This window comes from Podarcis bocagei (assembly GCF_964188305.1).
Source record: "Podarcis bocagei genome assembly, chromosome: 10".
NCBI classification, from domain to species: domain Eukaryota; kingdom Metazoa; phylum Chordata; class Lepidosauria; order Squamata; family Lacertidae; genus Podarcis; species Podarcis bocagei.
In genome coordinates, this window is record NC_138135.1 from 4,428,645 (window position 1) to 4,452,188 (window position 23,544).

Consider the following 23,544-nt stretch of genomic DNA (forward strand, 5'->3'; position numbering starts at 1 on the left):
CACCCTGTGGCGCAGCAGAGCCTTGGAGAGGTGGGGGCGCCGCCCGCCCCCTCCTTCCAAGTAGGGCAGCCGCAGCCGCGCCAGTGTCAAGTTACGGGCGCGCAGGGAGCCCCGCCAGAGAACCAGCCAGCCGGCCAGCCGTCCCGTCCCGTCTCCCGGGGAAGGGCTGCAGCGGAGCCGTCGTCCGACGGGGACCCCCGCCCCGCCTCGCCTCCCCTCCCTGTTCCCGAGCAGGTACCAGCGCCTACCGTCCGACTGGCAGGGGTGGGGGCTCTGGAGCCTTGCCCTTTTTTTGCAGGATCGGGGCGGGGGTGGGGGGTGGAGACCGGATCCTGACCTCCCCGACGGCGCGGAGCAAAGCTGCGCTCTGGACGCGGGGAGGGGCGCTGCGCCTGGGCTCTCCCAGAGGAAAAACACCGGCGTCTCTGAGTGCGTGCAGAGTGCTTTTCCGTCGCAACACACATAGCAGCGAGGGGTGGACTGCGGCGATGGGTTTTGCTGACACCCCGGAGGGATCACCCAGACGCAAGGATATTTCAACGCATGTCGCCCTTTTCCTTCTCCGCGGGGCAGACCCTGGACATGGATCCTTCTAGCAAAGGCGTGGGGAAAAGACAGACCCCCTCCCCAGAAAATCCCACAAGCCCCCTCCCCACCCCGGCCAATTTCAGGGGAATTGCAGCGACTCCTGTGGGGAACCCCAGGGGTCATCCAATCCAACCCCCTGCTATGCAGGAATCTCAGCCACTAAGTAGCCACTGAGTGTGGTGTCAGGATAGGCAAGGAGGTGCTCGTGCCCCCCCTTGATTTGGATACTGGGGGCCTACTGAAGTCCACAGGAGCAGCTGGTGCCCCCCCCGCCCATTTGTTGCCCAGCGATGCCCCCTGGCCAGCGGTGGTTCCAGAGAGGGAAGCTGCCTTTGAGTCTCAGGTGCTGAGCATCACAGGTGGGGAGGGAAGGGCTTCTTCACTTGCATCTGGTTAAGAGCTTTAAAAGTGCCTGCAGGATCAGGCCCATGACGCCATCCAGTCCTGTGTCTCCCCTCCTCTGGTTTCAAACCAGAGAAGCCTTGCTGCCTCCAGCCATGGCTAGTAGCCATCAGTAGCCCTCTCCTCCTCCAGGAATTTGTCCAGGCCTCGTATCTACAGAACCACCTCTCCTGGTCTGCCCCGCAGAGGACCTTAAGGTCTATGAATAACCATAGTTTAGAGGTCCCTAAGGAAGTCAGATTATCCTCCACCAGGGCCAGGGCCTTCTCAGTGATGGCTCCAACCTGGTGGAATGCTCTGTCCCAGGAAACCCCTGGTCTCCTCGCTGGCCCAAAGAGGACTAATTTAGCCAGCTAGCCCTGGTGATCATCTTAATGTTTATTGGATGGATTTCCCCCCTAAATTGATTTTTGAATTCTGAATTTGTCGTTATCCACGTTTTATAATGTATTTTATGCTGTTTTCTGTTGCATCGATTAAGTGTTTTAAATTTGCTGTTAGCTGCCCTGAGCCTGGTTTTCTGAAAACTAGCTATGGCCTAGTTTGGTGGCCAGCATGGCCTCCTGTGGCAGGGAGTTCCATCGGTTAACTTTGTGCTGCGTGAAGAAGTCCTTTTGTCTGTCCCGAATCTTCCATCTGTGTGAGATCGGGAGGCTGGGCAGCCCAGGTGGTCCTGCAGCTTCAGGGGGACTTGGGGGGGGGACTTGGAGGTGGGGGGGGGCGTTTGACCAGGCCTTCCGTGCTCAGGGGCAGAGACACCCCAGGAGCAAAGGGACTCCAGATGCTAGCCCTTGGGGGGGGTGTCACTCGCTACTCTTAAAGGTAAAGGTAAAGGAACCCCTGACCATTAGGTCCAGTTGTGACAGACTCTGGGGTTGCGGTGCACATCTCGCTTTATTGGCTGAGGGAGCCGGCATACAGCTTCCAGGTCATGTGGCCAGCAGGACTAAGCCGCTTCTGTCGAACCAGAGCAGCGCACGGAAACGCCGTTTACCTTCCCGCTGGAGCGGTACCTATTTATCTACTTGCACTTTGATGTGCTTTCGAACTGCTAGGTTGGCAGGAGCAGGGACCAAGCAACGGGAGCTCACCCCGTCGTTGCGGGGATTCAAACCGCCGACCTTCTGATCGGCAAGCCCTAGGCTCTGTGGTTTAACCCACAGCGCCACCCGCATCTTATCCCCCTTTTAAACAAATGCAGGATTTGCCAGCTGGGAAGGAGCAGCCAAGGCAACAGTTCACCCCCCCCACTCCAAGCCCCCCCTCACTCAAAACAAACCCAGTAAGAATGATAAGAAAAAGCTAAGATGATAAGGAATCCCTGTTTTGCCTATATTGGTAAAGTACTGATACTTTGTGGAGTCATCAGTGGATTGGATTGCTGTTGGGGAGGGTTGTCCGAGGGGCAGGCTCCACATTCCCAAAGAACCTTAGAATTTTAGAGCGGGAGGGGACCTCTGAGGGTCATCTAGTCCAACCCCCTGAAATGCCTTTTGCATCGCTTTGTAAAGGCGCAGGGTGCTACTGCATGCTTCTGAACTGCACTGGTGGTACCTGAATATACAGACCAGGGGAACCAGAAGGCATTTCTTTTGTGGTCAGAGGCACTTTTGTCATAGTCCAATGCTGTATTCATATTTCTGTTTACCTGCCGCTTACCGCAAAGGTATCTCAGAGCGACTTGTAATGTTGTCTTTCTCAGAACAGGTCAGAGTCGGTGGAGCCTGAGACTTTCAATCTCAGGGTCGTGGGTTTGGGTGATGATCCTTGTTGGTCCCTTCCATCTCTGTATATAGATTTTGGGGGCAAATTTCATTGTGTATGCAAGCGACCAGAAGTAGATGGCGAGTTAGTAAAACATTCATGATGGAAATTTAGGGAAACTTTTAATGTTTAACAGACCATTGTATTTTAATATGTTTTTGGAAGCCGCCCAGAGTGCCTGGGGAAACCCAGCCAGATGGGCGGGGTACAAATTATTAATTATTATTATTATTATTATTATTATTATTATTATTATTATTAATCATCTCTATGATTCTATGAGTATGCCTTCTGGCTATCAAATAATTTTTAAATAACAAAGGAAGTGTCCACATCGCACAGAGCTGCTCTTTGGATTTAGGGAGCCGTAACAAAGATAATGTTGTTTGGCCAGTTTGCTGCCTTTTTGGAACAAAGTTTGGAGGGAGGCTGGGTTACGCACCACTTTCAGAATGCAACGGGCATTTGGTGAAGAAGCACGCCTCCTCCGTGACATGAATGCTCACTGTTGAAAGAAATGCACTTTGCACGCGCTCAGGAGAAGAACTCTCTCTCTCTCTCTCTCTCTCTCTCTCTCTCTCTCTCGGCTTCTGAAGCTGATCCTTTTCTCATTTGACAGCAGTCTTCTGGGAGTGACGCACCGGAGGGAGTCTGTGGTTCATGTTCGCCTGACGCCCAGGGCAGAGGCTGAGACTCCCCTTCTTGGCCCAAGGCCAGCCCCACGTGATGGAAACAGCCTCCCTGAGCCAAGGCTGAGCTCTGTTCCCAGCAGGAGATATAAACAGCGAGTCCTGAGTGGCAGGAGCCGGCCAGGGAAGGTGGCTGGAAGGGGGGCTCCTGGCTTGGGGCTCCCCTTCTCCTTCTCTTGCATTGCTGCTCCCAACAAGGGCTGGCAGAGAGGGAGGACGAAAATCCCCCTCTCCCACCCAGTTGTACGTATTTGAAGGGTATAGGAGGCCTGTTAATGTACAGAACTCACTCCCCCAGGAGGCAGTGGTGATGGTCAGCAGCCGGGGGTGGGCTCTCACAGGAGTTCCCTGTCCCTGCTTTAAAGGTAAAGGTAAAGGGACCGTAAGGTCCAGTCGTGGACGACTCTGGGGTTGCGGCGCTCATCTCACTTTACTGGCTGAGGGAGCCGGCGTTTGTCCACAGACAGTTTTTCCGGGTCATGTGGCCAGCATGATAAGCTGCTTCTGGCGAACCAGAGCAGCGCACGGAAATGCTGTTTAGCTTCCCGCCAGACTGGTACCTATTTATCTACTTGCACTTTGTTGTGCTTTCGAACTGCTAAGTTGGCAGGAGCAGGGACCGAGCAATGGGAGCTCACCCCGTCGCGGGGATTCGAACCGCTGACCTTCCGACAAAGGGACTGGTTTGGCAAGCTTGCTCTTATACATTTTCTTCTTCTTCTTCTTCTTCTTCTTCTTCTTCTTCTTCTTCTTCTTCTTCTTCTTCTTCTTCTTCTTGTTGTTGTTGTTGTTGTTCGGCAATCACTTGTAGCCAAGTAAGATTGTCTTCCATAAACACAGTTTTAACAGTGAGTCCTTAAGTGACTGTGGAGGCCAATTCTGGATCCACACGTCCTTCCAGAGTAGGGACATTGGTTGAGTTGATCCCGGTGTGGATTTGCCAAGCGTGCCTTCCTCTTATTACGTTTCTCCCTTGCGTCCTGTGTTCGAGTGTCTTCCAAGCCCATGACACCTTTGGTAAAGGCTGTTCTCCAACTGGAGCGCTCGCAGGCCAGTGTTTCCCAGATGTCTGTGTTCCTACTACATTTTTAAAGATTTGCCTTGAGAGAGTCTTTCTACCCGCACAGATACAGGCTCCCAAGAATGGGGAGGGACTCAAGACAACATCTTGACTGGCCTCCCAAACCTGTAACAATATTTCAGATCGATAGCCATTAGGTGAACACAACAGCAGGCCATGTAAACTGGCCGTTTCCTGGGCAGGCAAAGGAGAGCCACTGTTTAGAAAGTCCTCCCCCTTTGCCTTTATCCTTTCTTTCCTTAGCGGAGAGGAGCTCTCTGCTTTCCACAGCAGCACAACCAGGCAGATGCGTTGGCACAGCATTGGAAAGGAAGGTAATATCTGTGTGTCTCTCTTTGGAAACCGAAGGCATGGTCTATTGTTGCATCAGAAAAAAATAACAAAGAGATTGCATGCGTTGAAGAATACAAGTGGTGTAGATGATTTTGTTGAAATATGGCATCCTTTTATAAAATACCGTATTTTTCGCTCCATAAGATGAACCTTTTTCTTCCTAAAAAGTAAGGGGAAATGTCTGCGCATCTTATGGAGCGAATGTGTGGTCCTTGGAGCCGAATTGCCCTGGGGCAAAAACAGATTGTGCTTTTTTGGGGGGGGGGAGGAGGGAAGTGGGTGTTGAAACAAAGCCGCTGAACGGCAAGCGATTGGGAGGGAGATAAGGGACGTGATAAAGGAGGCTGCCTGGGAGGGGGGAGGTAAAAGCCCATGGATTCTTGGGATTTTTGCATTGGGTCACCCCAAATTCACCATCAGATAACATAGCATGTCCATGGCTATAGCCTGCACCCCAAAAAATCAGGCGTCCACTGTTTCGCGGGGCCGCAATGGTGCAAAAACGTGGTTACAAAGCATGGTGTGCTAGTCCCGGGGGGGAGGTTACCGTTGTCATAGTCAAAGTCCAGTCCTGAGTCACTAGCCTGGAAACAGTTGACAAGGAGCAAGGCGAGGTCCGAAGCAGGAAGCAGGGCGGGGAGAGGAACACTGGAAGGTCAGGTCTGGGTCCGGGTAGGAGAAGGTACTCAACGACAACGTTGCTTCCGCAACCTGGGACCGGGCTGACTGGCCTTTATCTTCTCTGAGGCCAGGGGCGGTCCCGGCCCCCAGGAGACCCGCCTCTCCTGGCCTTAAGGCGAGCACTCCTCCTGGGAGAAACCAGTTCCCTTCGCCTCTCTGCCCTGAGCCTCTGCAGTTCAGGAGAGGCTGGAGGGTTACTGGGCCCAGGGGGAGACTCACCTGTAGGCAATGGGTCCTCAATCACCTCCGGAGCCAGAGTGGATTCATCTGGTGTCTGCTCCTGAGGATCCGGCACAGGTGAAGGCACTTCATATTCAAGGCCCTACCCCAGTTCAGCCGGCCCTGGAGGTGGGGTCTCCTGTGCAGGCTGGGATTCCTCCGGTTCATCCTCTGAATCGGATTCCCAGGCCATCACACATGGATCCACATGGATTCTCCAAACTCACCGTCAAATCACATGTCTGTGGCCACAGCATGAACCACAAAAATGATACATCCACTGTTTCATTCAGAATTTTTTCTCTCTTGTTTTCCTCCTCTGAAAACTAGGTGCGTGTTATGGTCAGGTGCGTCTTATGGAGCAAAAAATACGGTATATGCCGGAGAATGGCGATGACCGAAATCACAGATCAGACTTTGGCAAACTTAACTAGATTGATCTGTCCTGGAGTGAGGGGGGGGGCAAGTGAGGATTGTGGTTCTGTATTATTTTCTCTCTCTCTTGTTATATATTGGAAATCAATTTTAAAAACAACAACGTGGGGGTGCTGTGAAGGGAGAAGTTGTTGTAAACAAAAATCTGCCCTTTTCGCCTTATGGGGTACCCAAGAGCCCATATAGAGTCCTTACATAGGTTCCCTATTGGTAGGAGAAAATAACAGAGGCCAACCAGAGAATATTGAGAAGCAAAGCAGCTAGTAAGCCTGATCTTTATTGATCTGTGGCAACAGGGTCCTCACTCACCACACGCAGGAGGGAGGAGGAACCCAGAACAATGGCACACAAGGCCTTATATAGACATTTTAAATGCCCTGCCCTGGGGCTCAAGACCATCCCTCCATACATCATACCTACATCACAGAAAGAGCGGTCTACAACAGAAATCTGAGTGGTTTGTTTACCTCCTGTCTGCCAGGTTACCTGTTTAATGGTCACTTGATTGGATTTCCTGGGGAGCCTGGCCAGTCTTTTGTAATAATAAATACTTAGTTCCTGAGCCAGGTCACAGCCTCACACCCTATTCATATCTTAAATGTGCCCTTAAGACAGGATTTGTGAAGGAAAAAGACAATGGGAAGGTTTCCCACTTTGACCTTGCAGAGAAATAATTGAGGTCAATGTGTTCAGAACTTTTTTTCTGTGGGCTTTTCAGACATGGGGTTTCTATATTTATGTACGTGTTTGCTTGGTACATTTATGAACATTTATTACATAGCTAAGACCTTAAAATTCTTATCACAAAGTTCCCCCTGGTGACTTTCTGCCTGTTCCTCGGCTGCTAGAGGCGCCACATTTTTCACTATGAAGCTGATGTCCACAGTAGATCTGTTTCTTTAAATGGAGCAGGGAGGAAGGTGCTCTGTCTGGGGATTCCATGGCAGTTGGGGGCTCAGAAGATAGAGGCTTCCCCCTGCCCTGAGAAGACATCCACCGGTGAGCAGCTACCTTTGACCTGCATCTTGCAGGGGGAGGTGTGAAGCCCCTTCCTCTTGGATCTCGCACTCGCACCCCCGGCACTCCAAAATACCTTGCTTCTGCAGAAACCCCTTGGCTTGCCTTTGGTGCCGTGCAGCCCAAGAGGGGAGGATTTCCAACTTTGCCGTTTTCTTCTCCCCTTCTGGCAGGGCTGCTGTGCCTTTGACAGCTCCATGACGGGCAGGAATTCAACAGGACGAACTTTCCCCAGCTTGGAGATGCGATGAAGGAGGAAGCTAGACCTTCCGCTCTGACCCTGGCTCGCTTCAGCCTCTCTCCTGGGAGCTGCTTTGGGTGGTACTTTCCGAGCGGATGCAACCGCGCCAAACTCTTTGCTGTTTCTTAAATGGGTGCTATCCCCTTCCTTAAAATAAAATAGGAAGATGGGCAATTTTTAAAGGGCCCAGTGGGGCAAGGAGACCCCAGGAACTGCCTCTTGGCCTACAGATCTGCCCCCACACTGAGGTGCAAAGCAGGGGGCCTGCCCTGTGTACCTTGCCATAGGAAGCCCAGGGGGCGGACTCCTGTGCAGGGCCTTTTTTGTAGTGGCACCGTGGCTTTGCAATGGCAGGCAGTTAAGCGTATCTCTTTCAATGGGCTTTGGGGGATGTACATTAGATAATCTGAGACTGATATACGGAGCTATGGTTTTTAGTGGTTACGTCGCTACGTTGTCCTGTTCTGATTTTCAGTGCTTTTTTCTAAAAGCATACCCCTAAACATTTTGTGAATCTAAGTTTGGCCTCATTGAGGGGCATTTTTTCAATATGAGTAGGAAAATGAGAGTCCCTTAAACATTTTTTTTTCTAGAAAAAAGTACTGCTGAATTTGATTGCATCATTTATTTATTTCTTGTGTTGTGAAGTGAAGTGTTTTGAAATAAACCCTGGGCCATGCCCCCTGTCTTCAGGTAACACCCCTCACTGACCCTCCACTTAATAATAATAATAATAATAATAATAATAATAATAATAATAATAATGTTTATTTATACCCCGCCCTCCTCGGCCAAAGCTGGGCTCAGGGTGGCTAACACCAGTAAAATTACAATGGAAACATAATGAGGGGGGGACAGAAACAAAAAACCCAATTTAAAATACAGGCTAAAATGCAATTTAAAAAGCAGCCTCATTTTAAAAGTAGCCCATAAATAAATCATACCCCTCCTTGATTATTTTTGCCTGGCAGGGGACTCTTATCCTGGAAGTCTGATCTCCCTCTTGCTTGCCATTCTCTCTCTCTTCTTTTTAAGTATAATTTTTATTAACAGGCCAATCAAATCACATTATTTCCAAATCACATTAATTCCAAATTATACAGCCAGATTTTTAAAATTTTTGTTGGGGGTACCCACACTTCAAGCTCCGAAAGGGGTGCAAACATCACTCTTGCTGCTGCTTTGATTAAACAGTTCTATCCAGTTCTGTCCAGATAGTTTTTTTGTTATTTCTTCATCTTCTTGTTGTTATCATATATTCCTTTCTTTGTGATCTCTGATAATCTTCACAAGCAGGTGAAAGACAAACATCTCCTGTGTGGGTTTTACACTCTCCAAGAGTCGTATCACATAAAGGACAGACGCCATTTCCACACCTCCGTTGAAAACATTCCCACAGTCTGTCCGTTGATTCACAGGCTTGCCAATCTATATCTCAGAGGGCTCTGCCAGGTCAAGATAACGTTCCGATAACCATACATTCACATTCCAATGACCCTGGTCCTCCCCCCCCCTCGTCCTCCTATGGGCAAGCCTGTCTTCACGAAATTCCATTTATAACTGCGTCATAAAACTTTCCTTCCATTCCCCGATGTTTCCACCAGTCCTCTCTTTAATCAGTAATTCATTCCCACACAGTTCTTTGTCTCCTGCTTGTGATTAATAATAGCAAAGATTCTTCTCTCTGGAGGGGAGGGTTAGTAGTACTCACATAAGGCAAAAAAAGAAAAGTTTTTTCCTCCCCCCCTTTCCATTTCACTCCAACATACCAGTCTTTTAATGATGATTCTTCACTTGATTTATTTGTCCAGCCCGTCGCTCTGCTCGCAGAGGTCCCGTTAGTCAGCAGTCTTTACTCCCGATCTTCACTTGATGCATGTGCATTAGCTTCTTTCCACTTATACATTTCCAATTATATATTTCGAGCTAATGCGAACCAGTGCGCTGATTAGAGACAGCGTCAGGGAGAGCCGACCTCACTCGAGGGCTTCGTGCCAAGTGTCCATACCCCCTTCTTTCGAATCCGGGGGTGAATTATGGACACAGCTGGCAAGGCAGTCCCCCCCATCCCCTTGGGCGGGCAAGGGAGGCTACATACTCCCATAGCAGCCTCTTAATTACCTCGTGTGGGTCGGAGCGATGTTATTGTCAGCCATCTTCCAATGCGCCCCCTGGTGGCCCCCCTTGCTTGCCATTCTCAGGGGAGTGTGTGTGTGTGTGTGTGTGTGTGTGTGTGTGTGTGCTGAGGAGCAAGCCCGGTGCAATTTGCATTTTTTGCTGCGCCCACCTTGGCCCATGGCCCCGCCCACCACTGCCATGCATCCCAGAAAGTTGCCCAGACCCTTGGAGGGGGGTGTCTCATAACTCCGTACCCTTCAACATTTCTCCAATGAAAATAGGGACATCCTAAGGAAACAGAGCCTAGGACTTGCCAATCAGAAGGTCAGTGGTCCGAATCCCCACGACAGGGTGAGCTCCCGTTGCTTGGTCCCAGCTCTTGCCAACCTAGCAGTTCCAAAGCACATCAAAATGCAAGTAGATAAATAGGTACCACTCCGGCGGGAAGGTAAACGGCGTTTCCGTGTGCTGCTCTGGTTCGCCAGAAGCGGCTTAGTCCTGCTGGCCACATAATAATAATAATAATAAATTTTATTTATATCCTGCCTTCCCCAGCCGAAGCCGGGCTCAGAGCGGCTAACATGACCCGGAAGCTGTACGCCGGCTCCCTCGGCCAGTAAAGTGAGATGAGCGCCGCAATCCCAGAGTCGTCCGTGACTGGACCTAATGGTCAGGGGTCCCTTTACCTTTGCCTTTAAGGAAAAGCAGGACAGCTTCTGTAAATCTGGGGAAACACGGACACTTGGAGGGTCTGCAATGTGGGGCATATAATATGCTTTTATTCCTATTTCAGGGTCAGTCTTTTACAAGAATGCTCTGGGTTTTCTGGGGACAGTGGATTTGTCTGGTTGTGGGTGCTGCTCTCAACCCCTCCCCCCCCCACGTCCAGGTGACAGCGGACCCTTCAAGATGGCGGAAGCCCACCAGGCCGTGGCCTTCCAGTTCACGGTCACCCCGGAAGGGGTGGATTTCCAGCTGAGCCGAGAAGCCCTCAAGCAGATCTACCTGTCCGGCCTCTCCTCCTGGAAGAAGCGTTTTGCCCGCATCAAGGTGAGCAGGATTTGAGTTCGAGTGGAACAACGCGGAATCCTAGAATTGACCCGGGGCTGCCCCAGCTGCTCTGTTTCCTTCCAATGCATTGCAGGGTCTAGAGGACCTCTAGGGTCCCTTCCAACTCTACAATTTCCTCCAGAGCTTCAGAGCCCCGTTCTGTTTACCTTGGGTTTTATTTCACCTGTGCTAGCCTCATCTATTCCACAGTGCCATATCTGATAATCCCCTCCAGTGCATGGCTTTCACAGAGGCCAAAAAATATTGTCCGGCCCCCCACAAGGTCTGAGAGACAGTGGACCGGCCCCCTGCTGAAAAAGTTTGCTGACCCCTGGTATAGGACAGTATACAGATTCAATCAATCAATCAAAGATGGATCCCCCCTCTTCCTCCTTCCTCTTCCCCAGAATCCCTGCTTCAAACCTCCCTTTCCCTGTCCCCTTGGACCTACACCCCATCACCCCCCCAGGCCAAAGGATTCCTCTCCTCATATGGCCCATTTCTCCCCCCCCCCCTTTAATGGCGCTTGCTTGTCCAGGTTGGATTCCATAAGCCAGCCTGGGAATTCTCTGAATTCCTTCTCTGGCCCTTTTCTGCACTTTATTTTTTTTAAAAAATAATATTTATTGGAATTTTACAGACAATAAAAGGTTACAAAATTTAAACATAAAAAATAGAAGCAAAGAATAGCCATAGTAGAAAAAAGAAAAAAAGGATACAAAAATACCAAAACAAAGCACACAAAAAGTGAAAAACAGTTAAAAAAAGAAAAATCAGTATTTCATGTCTTATAATTCATTTACTTGTTTCCTGACTTCCTCACACCTCCCCTTTTGTATTCCCGTTTAAAATTCCTTTCAGCAAATCCTTACCCTCTATCATTTATCTTTACTCAATATCTTAACCTATTATAACTATGTATTTTCAACCACTGTCAATCCATATTTGCATATTCTTAATAATCTTTTTGCCAATACCACTTATTTTCCATTCCAATATCATTTTAACATTCATTAATTTTACAGTATTTCTGCAAGTAGTCTTTAAATTTCTTCCAATCCTCTTCCACCGACTCTTCTCCCTGGTCACGGATTCTGCCAGTCATTTCTGCCAATTCCATGTAGTCCATCACTTTCTGCACTTTAATCCATATCCTAGTTAATCAAAACCTTGGCGTTTATTGATTTCTAGGGTTTACCCGGATCTATAACAGTATGTCAGGTGCAGAGGTGGACCCTCCCGTGCAACGAAAACAGCTGTTGTTGCTCTGAGTTCGGGATGCCGGTTGCAGAGCTTTGGCAAACCTTGATCTGTTAGGAGAAGGTGCTTCCTGGGCTGTAGAAGCTCCCAAATCCTTGCTTAAATGAATGCCGGGGGGGGGGGGAATGGGGACACCCAAGGTCATCTAGTCCAACCCCCCATAATGCAGATGGGGTTGACCCCTTGGGTTCCTTGTGCTTCCTCACCTCTGGCCTCCCTTCTGCAGGTTGCTCAGTTTTATTTTTGTTGTCATTCATTGTATGTAATGTATTTAATTTCATCATCAGCTGACGAAGATCCATCTTCGAAACAGTTGATCCAATCCGCTTGTACTGTTCTGTTTGTTTGCTGATTGATATTGGATTTGTTACATTGGAGTATCCGATACAATACTTCTTGGACATGGAAAGGCATCCTGCCTGCATCGTGGTGTTCCTCGCTAGTAACTCATTACGTTGACTACTCTTTGGTTAAGGGGTGATATGATAGCCATGTTCAAATATATAAAAGGATGTCACATAGAGGAGGGAGAACGGTTGTTTTCTGCTGCTCCAGAGAAGCGGACACGGAGCAATGGATTCAAACTACAAGAAAGAAGATTCCACCTAAACATTAGGAAGAACCTCCTGACAGTAAGAGCTGTTCGACAGTGGAATTTGCTGCCATGGAGTGTGGTGGAGTCTCCTTCTTTGGAGGTCTTTAAGCAGAGGCTTGACAACCATATGTCAGGAGTGCTCTGATGGTGTTTCCTGCTTGGCAGGGGGTTGGACTCGATTGCGCTTGTGGTCTCTTCCAACTCTATGATTCTATGATTCTATGGGCTGACATATACAGTATATTTCACTCTATAAGATGCACTTTCCCCTCCTAAAAAGTAAGGGGAAATGTGTGTGAGTCTTATGGAGCGAATGCAGGCTCCATGGTTTCAGCAAAAGCAACACGAAGCTTCCAGAGTGCTCCGGGAGTGCTCCTGCTGCGCTCCGGCGGCTTCGCGTTGCTTTCGCTGAAGCCAGGAGAGCAAGAGGGATCGGTGTGCACTGATCCCTCTTGCTCTCCTGGCTTTGCTTTGCTGGAGAGGTGCTGCGCAGCTTTCCCTCTCTGCACAGCTCCCCTTCAGCGAAGCGGGAGGAGAAATGGAAGGGGCTCCACTTCTCCTGTCGCTTAGCTGAAGGGGCATTGAGCAGAGAGAGGGAGAATTCTTTTTTCTTGTTCTCCCCCTCTAAAACTAGGTGCGTCTTATGGTCGGGTGTGTCCTATACAGTGGCGTAGCGTGGGGGGTGCAGGGGGGCGGCCGCACCGGGCGCAACATCTGGGGGTTAGGGTTAGGGGGTGCAAATCCACGGGTTAGGGGGCGCAAATCCACGGGTTAGGGGGCGCAAATTACTTGCCTTGCCCCGGGTGCTGACAACCCACGCTACGCCACTGGTCCTATAGAGCGAAAAATACGGTATATTATTTGGAAATTGTAAATTTTGGACGACCTTCTGCTACCAATAGTAACGCATCTATTACATTCATTAGGCATGTGTTGCTGCTGTATTTGAGCAGATATCTCTGTATTGCAACGCAGGGGTTTGTTTTTGTCACTCCCTTCTGACACGGCTGCTTCCCACAGAACAGCATCCTGACCGGCGTCTACCCGGGAACACCTTCCGGCTGGCTGGCAATCTTTGCGACAACCCTGGGCTCCAGCTTATTCCACGTTGACGTGTCCATGGGGCTGATCTTCAGGATCCAGAGGCACCTGCCGCGCAGGTGAGTGCCCACCGCATCTCCTTCCCTCCCAAGTCTCCCTGAACCTCTCCATCCCAGGCCTGCGCTCCCTCATCTCCTGGGATATCAAAACAAGAGAGACGGGTGATGTCTGAAGAAACAGATCCTCTGGAGCAAGGACTTTTGCCTGTGCAACAGAATAATAATAATAATAATAATAATTTATTATTTATACCCTGTCCATCTGGGTTTCCCCAGCCACTCTGGGTGGTTTCCAGCTGTAATGGGTATGCGTTACTCGTGCGTAAACTGCCGCCTCTCTAGGCTTAATTGCCTTGGTTAAACCGTTCTGACTGCACAGCCCATCTCCGTGTGGCTGTCTCAGTCGCTGGCAGAATCTGTCTGTGGGCGTTTCTTAAACCTTTTCCAGCATAAAAGCTGTCTGACTCCCAGTCTCCTCCTTCTCTCACTGCGCGGGAGTCTTCTGCGCAGGGAGGGCGTGGGTAGTGGAGGGCCTGTGCTCTCCTCACTGATCTCCAGAGAAGAATCCCGGAGCTCTCCCTCCGCTTCCCCCATTTGCCCCCCTTTATCCCTGGTGTTGCTCTGATTTCCTTCCTCCTCTACCGAGCTGCTTCTCCCGCTGGTCCTTCGCCCGCAGAATCTGGGAACCTCCCCTTCACCTCTCGCTCTGATGTCAGTTCCCTGACACCAGCCGAATATTAAAAACAATACAGCGTCAGACATTATAAAGCTTCCCTAAACAGGGCTGCCTTCAGTTGTCTTTTAAAAGTAAAATAGTTCTTTATTGCCTTGACATCTGCTGGGAGGGCGTTCCACAGGGCGGGCACCACCACCGAGAAGGCCCTCTGTCTGGTTCCCTGTAACCTCTCTTCTTTCAGGGAGGGAACCGCCAGAAGACCCTCAGAGCTGGACCTCAGTGTCCGGGCTGAAAGATGGGGGTGGAGATGCTCCTTCAGGTATACAGGACCGAGGTATACAGAACTCCCTCTCATAAGCTAAACAAGCTATAGCTTAGGGCCCCACTCTCTTGGGGGCCCCCAAAAATTTTAAAGGAAAAAACACACACCTGGATGTACATTTCCAAAATATAAGATAAAAAACCAATAAAATAAAACCTACATACAGCAACAGTGTTCTGTGTTGTGTAGGCTCCTATGATGTAAGTCATGGGCCCCACCTGCTAGCCTGCTCCCTAAAATATCACTGCTTTGCTCATTTCTATATACAGTTGCACCTTGGTTCTCAAACTTAATCCGTTCCGGAAGTCTGTTCCAAAGCCAAAGCGTTCCAAAACCAAGCTTAATAATTATTTCACTATTAATATACAGTGGACGTCCGGGTTGTGAACGTTATCTGTGTGGGAGGCACGTTCGCAACCAACCAGAGGCCAGAGATGATGGGAATTGTAGTCCCAAAACAGCTGGAGGGTGAAGTTTGGCTACCACTGCAAACCAATTCAAGGCTGAAGAAGGCTTAGAATCAGCTCCGTTAGAAAGCAGCCGCCATGGTAAGATGCCCTTGAAGAAACAACATGGGGCTGGATCTACACTGATCTGTAAAAACGCTATTAAAGGCTATACCAAAAAAAAGTTACCTAGCTCTCAATGCAATTTCCCATTGCCGACGGATGGCTGCTCTGTAACGCCCTCTGGTGTCTCATTGTTATAGTGTATTTTTAACGTTTTAACCGGCCAGTGTAGATTTGTCCTTGGGCTGCAGGAGTGAAGGAGCCAGAGGGGCGAGTTTAAAGCGTTAGCATCCTTTGCCAACCTGGTGCCCTCCAGCCAGTGGCGGATTGTGCGCTCTTACATTTCGGCGGCACCCTGCGCGACTATAAAATTTGGCACCCCCCCTGCCTCTCGTGCTGCATTCTGCATCGTTTGGGTGCCCCCTGTAGCACGGCACCCAGTGCAGTCACAGCAAACCCTAAAACCGCCTCTGCTCCAGCTGTTTGGGGCCACACCTCCCATCACGGCCTTCATATCCTAGGACCCTCGTACCTACGGGACCGCCTCTCCCAGTCTGCCCCACGGAGGACCTTAAGGTCCATAAATAGTAACACCCTAGAGGTCCCGGGCCCAAAGGAAGTCAGATTAGCCTCAACCAGAGCCAGGGCCTTTTCAGCTGGGTGGAACGCTCTGTCTCATGAGACCAGGGCCCTGTGGGATCTGACTTCTTTCCACAGGGCCTGTAAGATAGAGTTGTTCCACCTGGCCTTTGGCTTGGAATCCACTTGATCCCCTTCCCCTCTTTCCTTTTTCCTTTCTCCTTCTGTGATGGAACTCCTACTTGGGGACTTTTTTCTGGCCCACGTAGGACCAGTCTGGATAGTTGGCCTTGGCGAAGATTAGACGTTTTCATCCCCCAAAAGCTTTTGATTTGAGTTTCTACTGAAATGAGGCTGCATTTTAATGTTGTATTTTAATCTTGTTTTTAAGTTGTATTTTAATTGATTGTTTTTATACCTGGTGTTGGCTGCCCTGAGCCCGGTCTTGGCTGGGGAGGGCAGGGTATAAATAAATTATTATTATTATTATTATTATTATTATTATTATTATTATTATTATTATTATTATTATTATTTGCATGGTTGGGTGGTGCTGGAGCTGGTGGGAATTGTAGTTTCGCGTGCCTAGAAGAGGAGGAGGACCCCCAGGAGGAAGGGGATGCCACAGAGTCACCCAGGAGGAGTACATCTCTGGGGCTGGCACCCCCCCCATTATTAACCCTCTCTTCCCCCCAGCTGCAATTACTGCCTGAGTCCCCGGAGCAAACACCTCCTGGGAGTCGTCCTTTTCTCCACGGGTGCCTGGATTTCAGGGATCCTGCTCTGCCGACAGACCCTCAAGCTTCTCCTCTCCTACCACGGCTGGATGTTCGAGCCCCACGGAAAGACCAGCCGCAGCACCAAGATCTGGGCGGTGAGCGGCCATCTCGGGGGGCTGGGGGGGGGGGTCGGAAAATTATTCTGTTGCACTATTCCAAGGGCTCCTCCCTCGCTTTTTGTTCCTCATGCACTTTAAACGGCAGAATTAGTATTTTTGTCCGAGACGCACTTTTACTGTTTGCATGTAGATTTTTGGTGTGGCACCCTCGTTTTCTTTGTAAGCTTGTGGGAAGGCAGCATGTTGAAATACCTTATTGTCACGTGTACAACTTGTATAGGGACGCGGGTGGCGCTGTGGGTTAAACCACAGAGCCTAGGACTTGCCGATCAGAAGGTTGGCGGTTCGAATCCCCGCGACGGGGTGAGCTCCCGTTGCTCGGTCCCTGCTCCTGCCAACCTAGCAGTTCAAAAGCACACCAGTGCAAGTAGATAAATAGGTACCGCTCCAGCGGGAAGGTAAACAGCATTTCCATGCACTGCTCTGGTTCTCCGGAAGCGGCTTAGTCATGCTGGCCACATGACCCAGAAGCTGTATGCCGGCTCCCTCGGCCAGTAAAGTGAGATGAGCGCCGCAACCCTAGAGTTGGCCACGACTGGACCTAATGGTCAGGGGTCCCTTTACCTTTACCTTACAACTTGTATACAGTGAGATTACACGTATAAGGTAAAGGTAAAAAGGTAAAGGACCCCTGGATGGTTGAGTCCAGTCAAAGGTTGCGGAGCTCATCTGGCTTTCAGGGTGAGGAGGCCGGCGTTTGTCCGCAGACGGCTTTCCAGGTCATGTGGCCAGCATGACTAAACTGCTTGTGGCGCAATGGGACACTGTGACGGAAAGCAGAGTGCATGGAAATGCCATTTACCTTCCTGCCAGAGCGGTACCTATTTATCTACTTGCGCTGGCGTGCTTTCGAACTGCTAGTTGGCAGGAGCTGGGACTGAGAAATGGGAGCTCACCACGTCGCGGGGATTCGAACCACCGACCTTCTGATCGGCAAGCCCAAGAGGCTCAGTGGTTTAGACCTCAGCGCCACCCGACTGCTCCTAAAATGACCAAGTAAATTGTCCTCTGTGGGAATGCGGAGCGTTGTGGCCAGCAGGGCTGACCGGTCAAATCTGCCTCCCCTTCTCTTGGCAGGCCATGGTGAAGGTGATGTCCGGGTGCAACCCCATGCTCTACAGCTTCCAGACCTCCCTGCCCAAGCTGCCAGTGCCCTGTGTGAAGGACACCATCGAGAGGGTAAGAGGAACGGGCAAAGCACTGGGCACTCAATGCCTGGGCGGGGAATGGCAGCAGGGAAGAGGGACCGGGGGTCCGTTCCTCCAAGTCAAGACAGCTTGGGAGAGAGAGATCTTGCTTCAGCCCTGAGGCAGCTCAGACTGGCATCCTCTGATCTGAGCCGACCACCAGCACATCTAGCCCAGAATTGCCTGCACTGACTGGCAGAAGCTCTCATGGAGTTTGAGGCAGGGTTCTCTCCTTGCCATACCTGGTGGTGCTGAATACTGCATGCAGGACCTTCTGCATGCAAGGCAAATAATAATAATAATAATAATAATAATAATAATAATAATAATAATAATAATTATTATTATTATTATTATTATTATTATTATTATTATTATTATTATTATTATTATTTATTTATACCCCGCCCACCTGGCTGAGTTTCCCCAGCCACTCTGGGCTGCTCCCAGTCAAGTGTTAAAAAGAATACAGCATTAAATATTTAAGAACTACCCTAAACAGGGCTGCTTTCAGATGTCTTTTAAAGATAATTTAGTGGATTATTTCCTTCACATCTGAAGGATGTTCCATAGGGCGGGCGCCAGTACTGAGAAGGCCCTCTGCCGGGTTCCCTGTAACTTGGCTTCTCACAGCGAGGGAACCGCCAGAAGGCCCTCGGAGCTGGACCTCAGTGTCCGCGCTGGACGATGGGGGTATACTAGACTGAGGCAGTTTAGGGCTTTCAAGGTCAGCACCAACACTTTGAATTGTGCTCGGAAACGTCCTGGGAGGCAATGAAGGTCTTTCAGGACCGGTGTTATGTGGTCTTGGTGGCCACTCCCAGTCACCAGTCTAGCTGCCGCATTCTGGATTAGTTGTAGTTTCCGGGCCACCTTCAAAGGTAGCCCCACGTAGAGCGCATTGCAGTAATCCAAGCGGGAGATAACCAGAGCATGCACCACTCTGGAGAGACAGATATTCTTCTACTGAGCATGTCCTTCCACCATACGAACCACACCATTGGTTCATGCAGCCCAGTGCAGTCTGCACAGACTGGCAGCATCCCTGCGGGATCCCAGGCAGGGAGCCTTTCCCAGCCCTGTTTTTTATTTGGTTGCTTGTTACACCTGTTCCATTTATCTGCCCCCTTTCCCTCGAGGTGGCCTGCATCGTTCTCCTCCTCCCCATTCCCTCCTCACAACACCCCTGTGAGGTAGGCCAGGCTGAGAGACGGTGACTTGGCCCTCAAGGTCACACCCAGGGAGCCTTGTGGCTGAATGGGGATTCGAACCCTGGTCTCTGCCGGACCATATTTTGACACTCTAACCGTCATGCCACGCTGGAAGTCATAGATTCATTGTATTGGAAGGGACTCCGAGGGTCATCTAGCCCAACCCCCTGCTTGCTTGGTGTGAGACTCGAATCCACGACCCTGAGATTAAGAGTCTCATGCTCTCCCCAGTGACCTATCCTCTTAGGAATGGAACCGGGGGCCTTCTGCAGGCAGAGCAGATGCCAAGACCCTTTCCAAGCTCGGATCCTGCGTCTCCTCTGTCTTGGGGCAAGGCGGCGGGGGTCCCAAGGGCGCAGGATTGCGTCCAATCCTCCCTTGCTTTCCTTCTCCTGCAGTACCTGGAATCTGTCCGCCCCCTGCTGGACGCAGACAAGTATGACGACATGGAGGCCTTAGCCTTGGACTTCCAGCTGAACGTTGCCCCCCGCCTCCAGAAATACCTCATCCTCAAGTCCTGGTGGGCCACCAACTACGTGAGTCTGCTTGCCCCGCCATGGCGCACCCTCCGACCCATGTCAATGGGGGTGGGGCACTTGAGCAGCCCCCCAGGGTGTCTCCACCTACATGCCTTCTGCCAGACCTGAGAGCAGCTCCTGCCTCCTCTTCTCCATCCTGGGCATCTACCCCCAAATTCTTACCTGGCGTCCCACCCACCCCTCCTGCGGCTCCCTGGACAAAAGCCTCCCATCAGAACCTGCTGGATCAAGCCACTGGATGCCTGTAGGTAGCCAGGAAGCAGAACACAAGTGCAAGGGTTGTCTCCCCTGCCCATACCCGGCTGGTATGGCTGCCTCTGACTGTCGAAGGCAGAGCTTTGGCATCCTGGTGAGGAGCCGTCGAAAGCCCTCTCCTCCTCCATGAATGTATACAACCCTCTTTCAAAGCTGTCGCTTCCTCCCATGGGAGTGAGTTCCATACTTTAGCTTATCCATATCTGGACCTTATCACAGCAGGGACTTGGAAGCAAAGCGCCCTCTCTGGGCCCAGAGAGAGATCATATGGGGAAGGTGCTGGAAAATTGCCAGAACCTAGAGAAGTCTATCAGTTGCAGGACTTTGCAAGCAACTGAACTTAGGACTTGGCTGCGGACCTCATCACGGCAAGGACTTTGATCTTAAAGAGCCCTCTCTGGGCTCAGAGAGAGAAGATCACTTGTAACCTCTGTAAATAGTGGGTGTAGCAGTGCATATTGGTGTTGGTCTAGTAAAGACAACTCTGCCAAACCACTGTTCTCTGTGGTGAGCTTAACCACTTGACTGAGCTTCCGCAGCACATACGCCCAACACCACCCCAACATTTGTCTAATCCTCTTTCATAGCCACCTGGGTTGGTGGCCATCACTGCCTCCTGTGGCAGTGAGTTCCGTAGTTTAACTGCATGAAGAAGGACTTTTTTATCCGTCCTGAATCTTCTCAGCTCAGCTCCACTCAATGTCCACAACTTATAGTTTTATGAGAAATGGGGGGGGGAGCTTTTCCCCATCCACTTTCTCTCTTTTTTATTTATAAATCATTTTTATTGATTTTCTAATAAAAACATCCAAATAACATATCCAATCATAATACTCCAATTAAAATTAGAAACTAAAATTTAAAAATAACCAAATTATAGTCCAAATTATAATTATTAATTTTTCAGAGCTCCCCGCGGTCTGGATCTCTGAAGCATATCTCCACATCTCAGTCCTGCCTCTCCTCGTTTTTCCCCTATTTTCCACATCTCAATTTTGACGCTTTATTTCCCCATCCACTTTCTCAATGGCGTGCCTAACTTTTTTATAAACTTCTATCATGCCCCAATCACTATCCTTTTCTCCAGACTGAAGTCCCGGGGGCAGAAGGGACCTTGGCAAGGGAGAAGAGGATGCTTTTAAAAGAGGAATGGACAAATTCACGGAGGACCAAAAGGCTTGTCAGGATGGCTCTGTTCTAGCTTCCGGGATAATGCTTTTGGATGGAAACCACATGAGGGGAGAATTGTGCTCAGATCCTGCCTGTGGCTTTCCCCATATGGCCCCTTTGAGAAGAGCCTGATCCTGCAGGCTCTTCCCGTGTTCCTATGCATTGCCGCTCCCTTCCTCTGCCCACCTGGCCGGGCTGTGACAGGTGTTGTTGTACTTCCGGCAGGTGAGCGACTGGTGGGAGGAGTACATCTACCTCCGAGGAAGAAGCCCCATCATGGTGAACAGCAACTACTACGTCATGGTGAGTGGGGCGGGGCATGTCTTGTGGGAGGGGAGTCTTCCTGGAGGTGGGGCAGGTCCAGTGGCGTAGCGTGGGGGTGCAGGGGGGGCCTGCCGCACCGGGCGCAACATCTGGGGGGGGCGCGGAAGAGACTCGAGTGCTAAAATCCACGGGTTAGGGGGCGCAAATTACTTGCCTTGCCCCGGGTGCTGAGAACCCACGCTACGCCACTGGGCAGGTCTCCGTCCCACCGGCTGGAATCTGGCCACGAAGCAGGCAGAGTGCAGGAGGGCTCCAGCCCCACACCACCCCACTCCTTGCCCCTACTATGGACAGATGTCCCAGTAAGGTAAAGGTAAAGGGACCCCTGACAGTTAAGTCCAGTCGTGGTCGACTCGGGTTGCGGCGCTCATCTTGCTTTACTGGCCGAGGGAGCCGGCGTACAGCTTCCAGGTCATGTGGCCAGCAGGACTAAGCCACTTCTGGCGAACCAGAGCAGCGCATGGAAACGCCGTTTACCTTCCTGCTGGAATGGTACCTATTTATCTACTTGCACTTTGACGTGCTTTTGAACCTCCGACCCCACCCTCTTTCCTCGGGCAGGATTTCCTGTATGTGACGCCCACCCACAACCAGGCGGCCCGAGCAGCCAATGCCGTGCACTCCATCATGCTGTACCGACGACGCCTGGATCACGAGGACCTTCCACCTGTGAGTCAGGGCCAGGGAAGGGGGTTGGAGGTTGGGATGGGGGGCTCCCGAAAGAAGGATCCGGGAATTTTTGGTGTTTAGTCATTTAGTCGTGTCCGCCTCTTCGTGACCCCCTGGACCAGAGCACGCCAGGCACTGCCTCCCGCAGTTTGGTTCAACTCATGCTGGTAGCTTCAAGAACACTGTCCAACCATCTCATCCTCTGTTGTCCGCTTCTCCTTGTGGCCTCCATCTTTCCCAACATCAGGGTCTTTTCCAGGGAGTCTTCTCTTCTCATGAGGTGGCCAAAGTCTTGGAGCCTCAGCTTCAGGATCTGTCCTTCCAGTCAGCACTCAGGGCTGATTTCCTTCAGAATGGAGAGGTTGGATCTTCTTGCAGTCCATGGGACTCTCAAGAGTCTCCTCCAGCACCAGAATTCAAAAGCATCAATTCTTCGACCGTCAGCCTTCTTTATGGTCCAGCTCTCACTTCCATACATGATTTTCCGGGAATTTAGGTCCCCCTATTTTTGCAAATCCAATGTGCTCCTCCATTTTCAAAACCTTGAAACCCAAAAGGTATTTGCTGGTGAATGTCAGCGTGGCATCAGATCTAACACACTGTTCCGTTGAGAGTCCGTCAAGGCTGCGAACAGCGGGACTGTTGTGGCATCTGATACTCTAACCCATGGGTAGGCAAACTAAGGCCCGGGTGCCAGATCCGGCCCAATCGCCTTCTAAATCGGCCTGCGGATGGTCCAGGAATCAGCGTGTTTTTACATGAGTAGAATGTGTGCTTTTATTTAAAATGCATCTCTGGAATTCATTCATTCCCCCCCCCCCTGAAATATAGTCCGGCCCCCCACAAGGTCTGAGGGACAGTGGACCAGCCCCCTGCTGAAAAAGTTTGCTGACCCCTGCTCCAACCACTCCACTCCACTCCCTCTGCCTGCCTGCAAGACATGCCCTTGATTCACAGGCTCTCTGGACAGAAGACAGGCCAACTCTTGCCACACTGGAGGGTCCTGCCTGAGGATCCCAAGAGAAGTTAAAATAATTTTTATGCCACGTCATGACATTTCTCAAGGTGGAAGTTCTCCTCGTATATTTATGCCCCCCCTTCTTTCCTCGAAGTTGCTCAAGGTGGGTTTCATCGTTCTCCCCATTTTATACTGCAACAACCCTTTGAGGTAGGCGATTCTGAGAGGCCACAACCGACCGATGAGTTTCATGGCCAAGGGGGGGATTTGAACCCTGGTCTCTCCCAGGTCCTAGCCCGTAGTTTTTAATATATTTTTTAAAGATGTGATGCTAACTTTTGGCTTAGGTTATTACCCTTAGCAATCTCGCCAGCAGCCGGACCGAAAACTGATTAACCCGATAAGCAGCTAACGCTCCTTCTCCCTGCCCCCAGGTGATGGCGCTGGGCTTGGTCCCCATGTGCTCCTACCAGATGGAGAGGATGTTCAACACGACCCGCATCCCTGGAGAAGAGGCAGGTGGGTGGCATTTAGGCTGGCATGAAGCAGGTGGCACGGCGGAGTGGGGGCAGGGGCCGTCTGCCAGCTCACCGGTGTGATGCACTGAAATTCCTCAGGTGCGGTACAGAAAAGCAGCCTTGTGGACCTTTCTACCTGGCCCTCAGGACTCTCTG

General features: G+C 50.6%; 1 protein-coding gene across 4 annotated transcripts in view; it reads left to right on the forward strand.

The window, feature by feature from the left end:
- The window catches only part of CPT1B (carnitine palmitoyltransferase 1B), a 37,840-nt gene that overhangs the window by 1,478 nt on the left and 12,818 nt on the right, over positions 1 to 23,544 (forward strand). Inside the window, exons 1-10 of one of the 4 annotated variants that reach the window (XM_081209964.1) lie at positions 7,041 to 7,191; positions 7,383 to 7,530; positions 10,458 to 10,618; positions 13,494 to 13,633; positions 16,356 to 16,533; positions 17,635 to 17,736; positions 19,354 to 19,491; positions 21,145 to 21,222; positions 21,805 to 21,912; positions 23,305 to 23,389. In XM_081209964.1, the coding sequence (XP_081066090.1) occupies positions 10,478 to 10,618; positions 13,494 to 13,633; positions 16,356 to 16,533; positions 17,635 to 17,736; positions 19,354 to 19,491; positions 21,145 to 21,222; positions 21,805 to 21,912; positions 23,305 to 23,389 (970 nt within the window). In that variant the 5' untranslated portion in view covers positions 7,041 to 7,191; positions 7,383 to 7,530; positions 10,458 to 10,477. Of the gene's footprint in view, positions 1 to 88; positions 235 to 7,040; positions 7,192 to 7,382; positions 7,531 to 10,457; positions 10,619 to 13,493; positions 13,634 to 16,355; positions 16,534 to 17,634; positions 17,737 to 19,353; positions 19,492 to 21,144; positions 21,223 to 21,804; positions 21,913 to 23,304; positions 23,390 to 23,544 lie in introns of those variants that run through there. The other 3 variants (XM_081209965.1, XM_081209966.1, XM_081209967.1) reach the window with 3 other exon arrangements.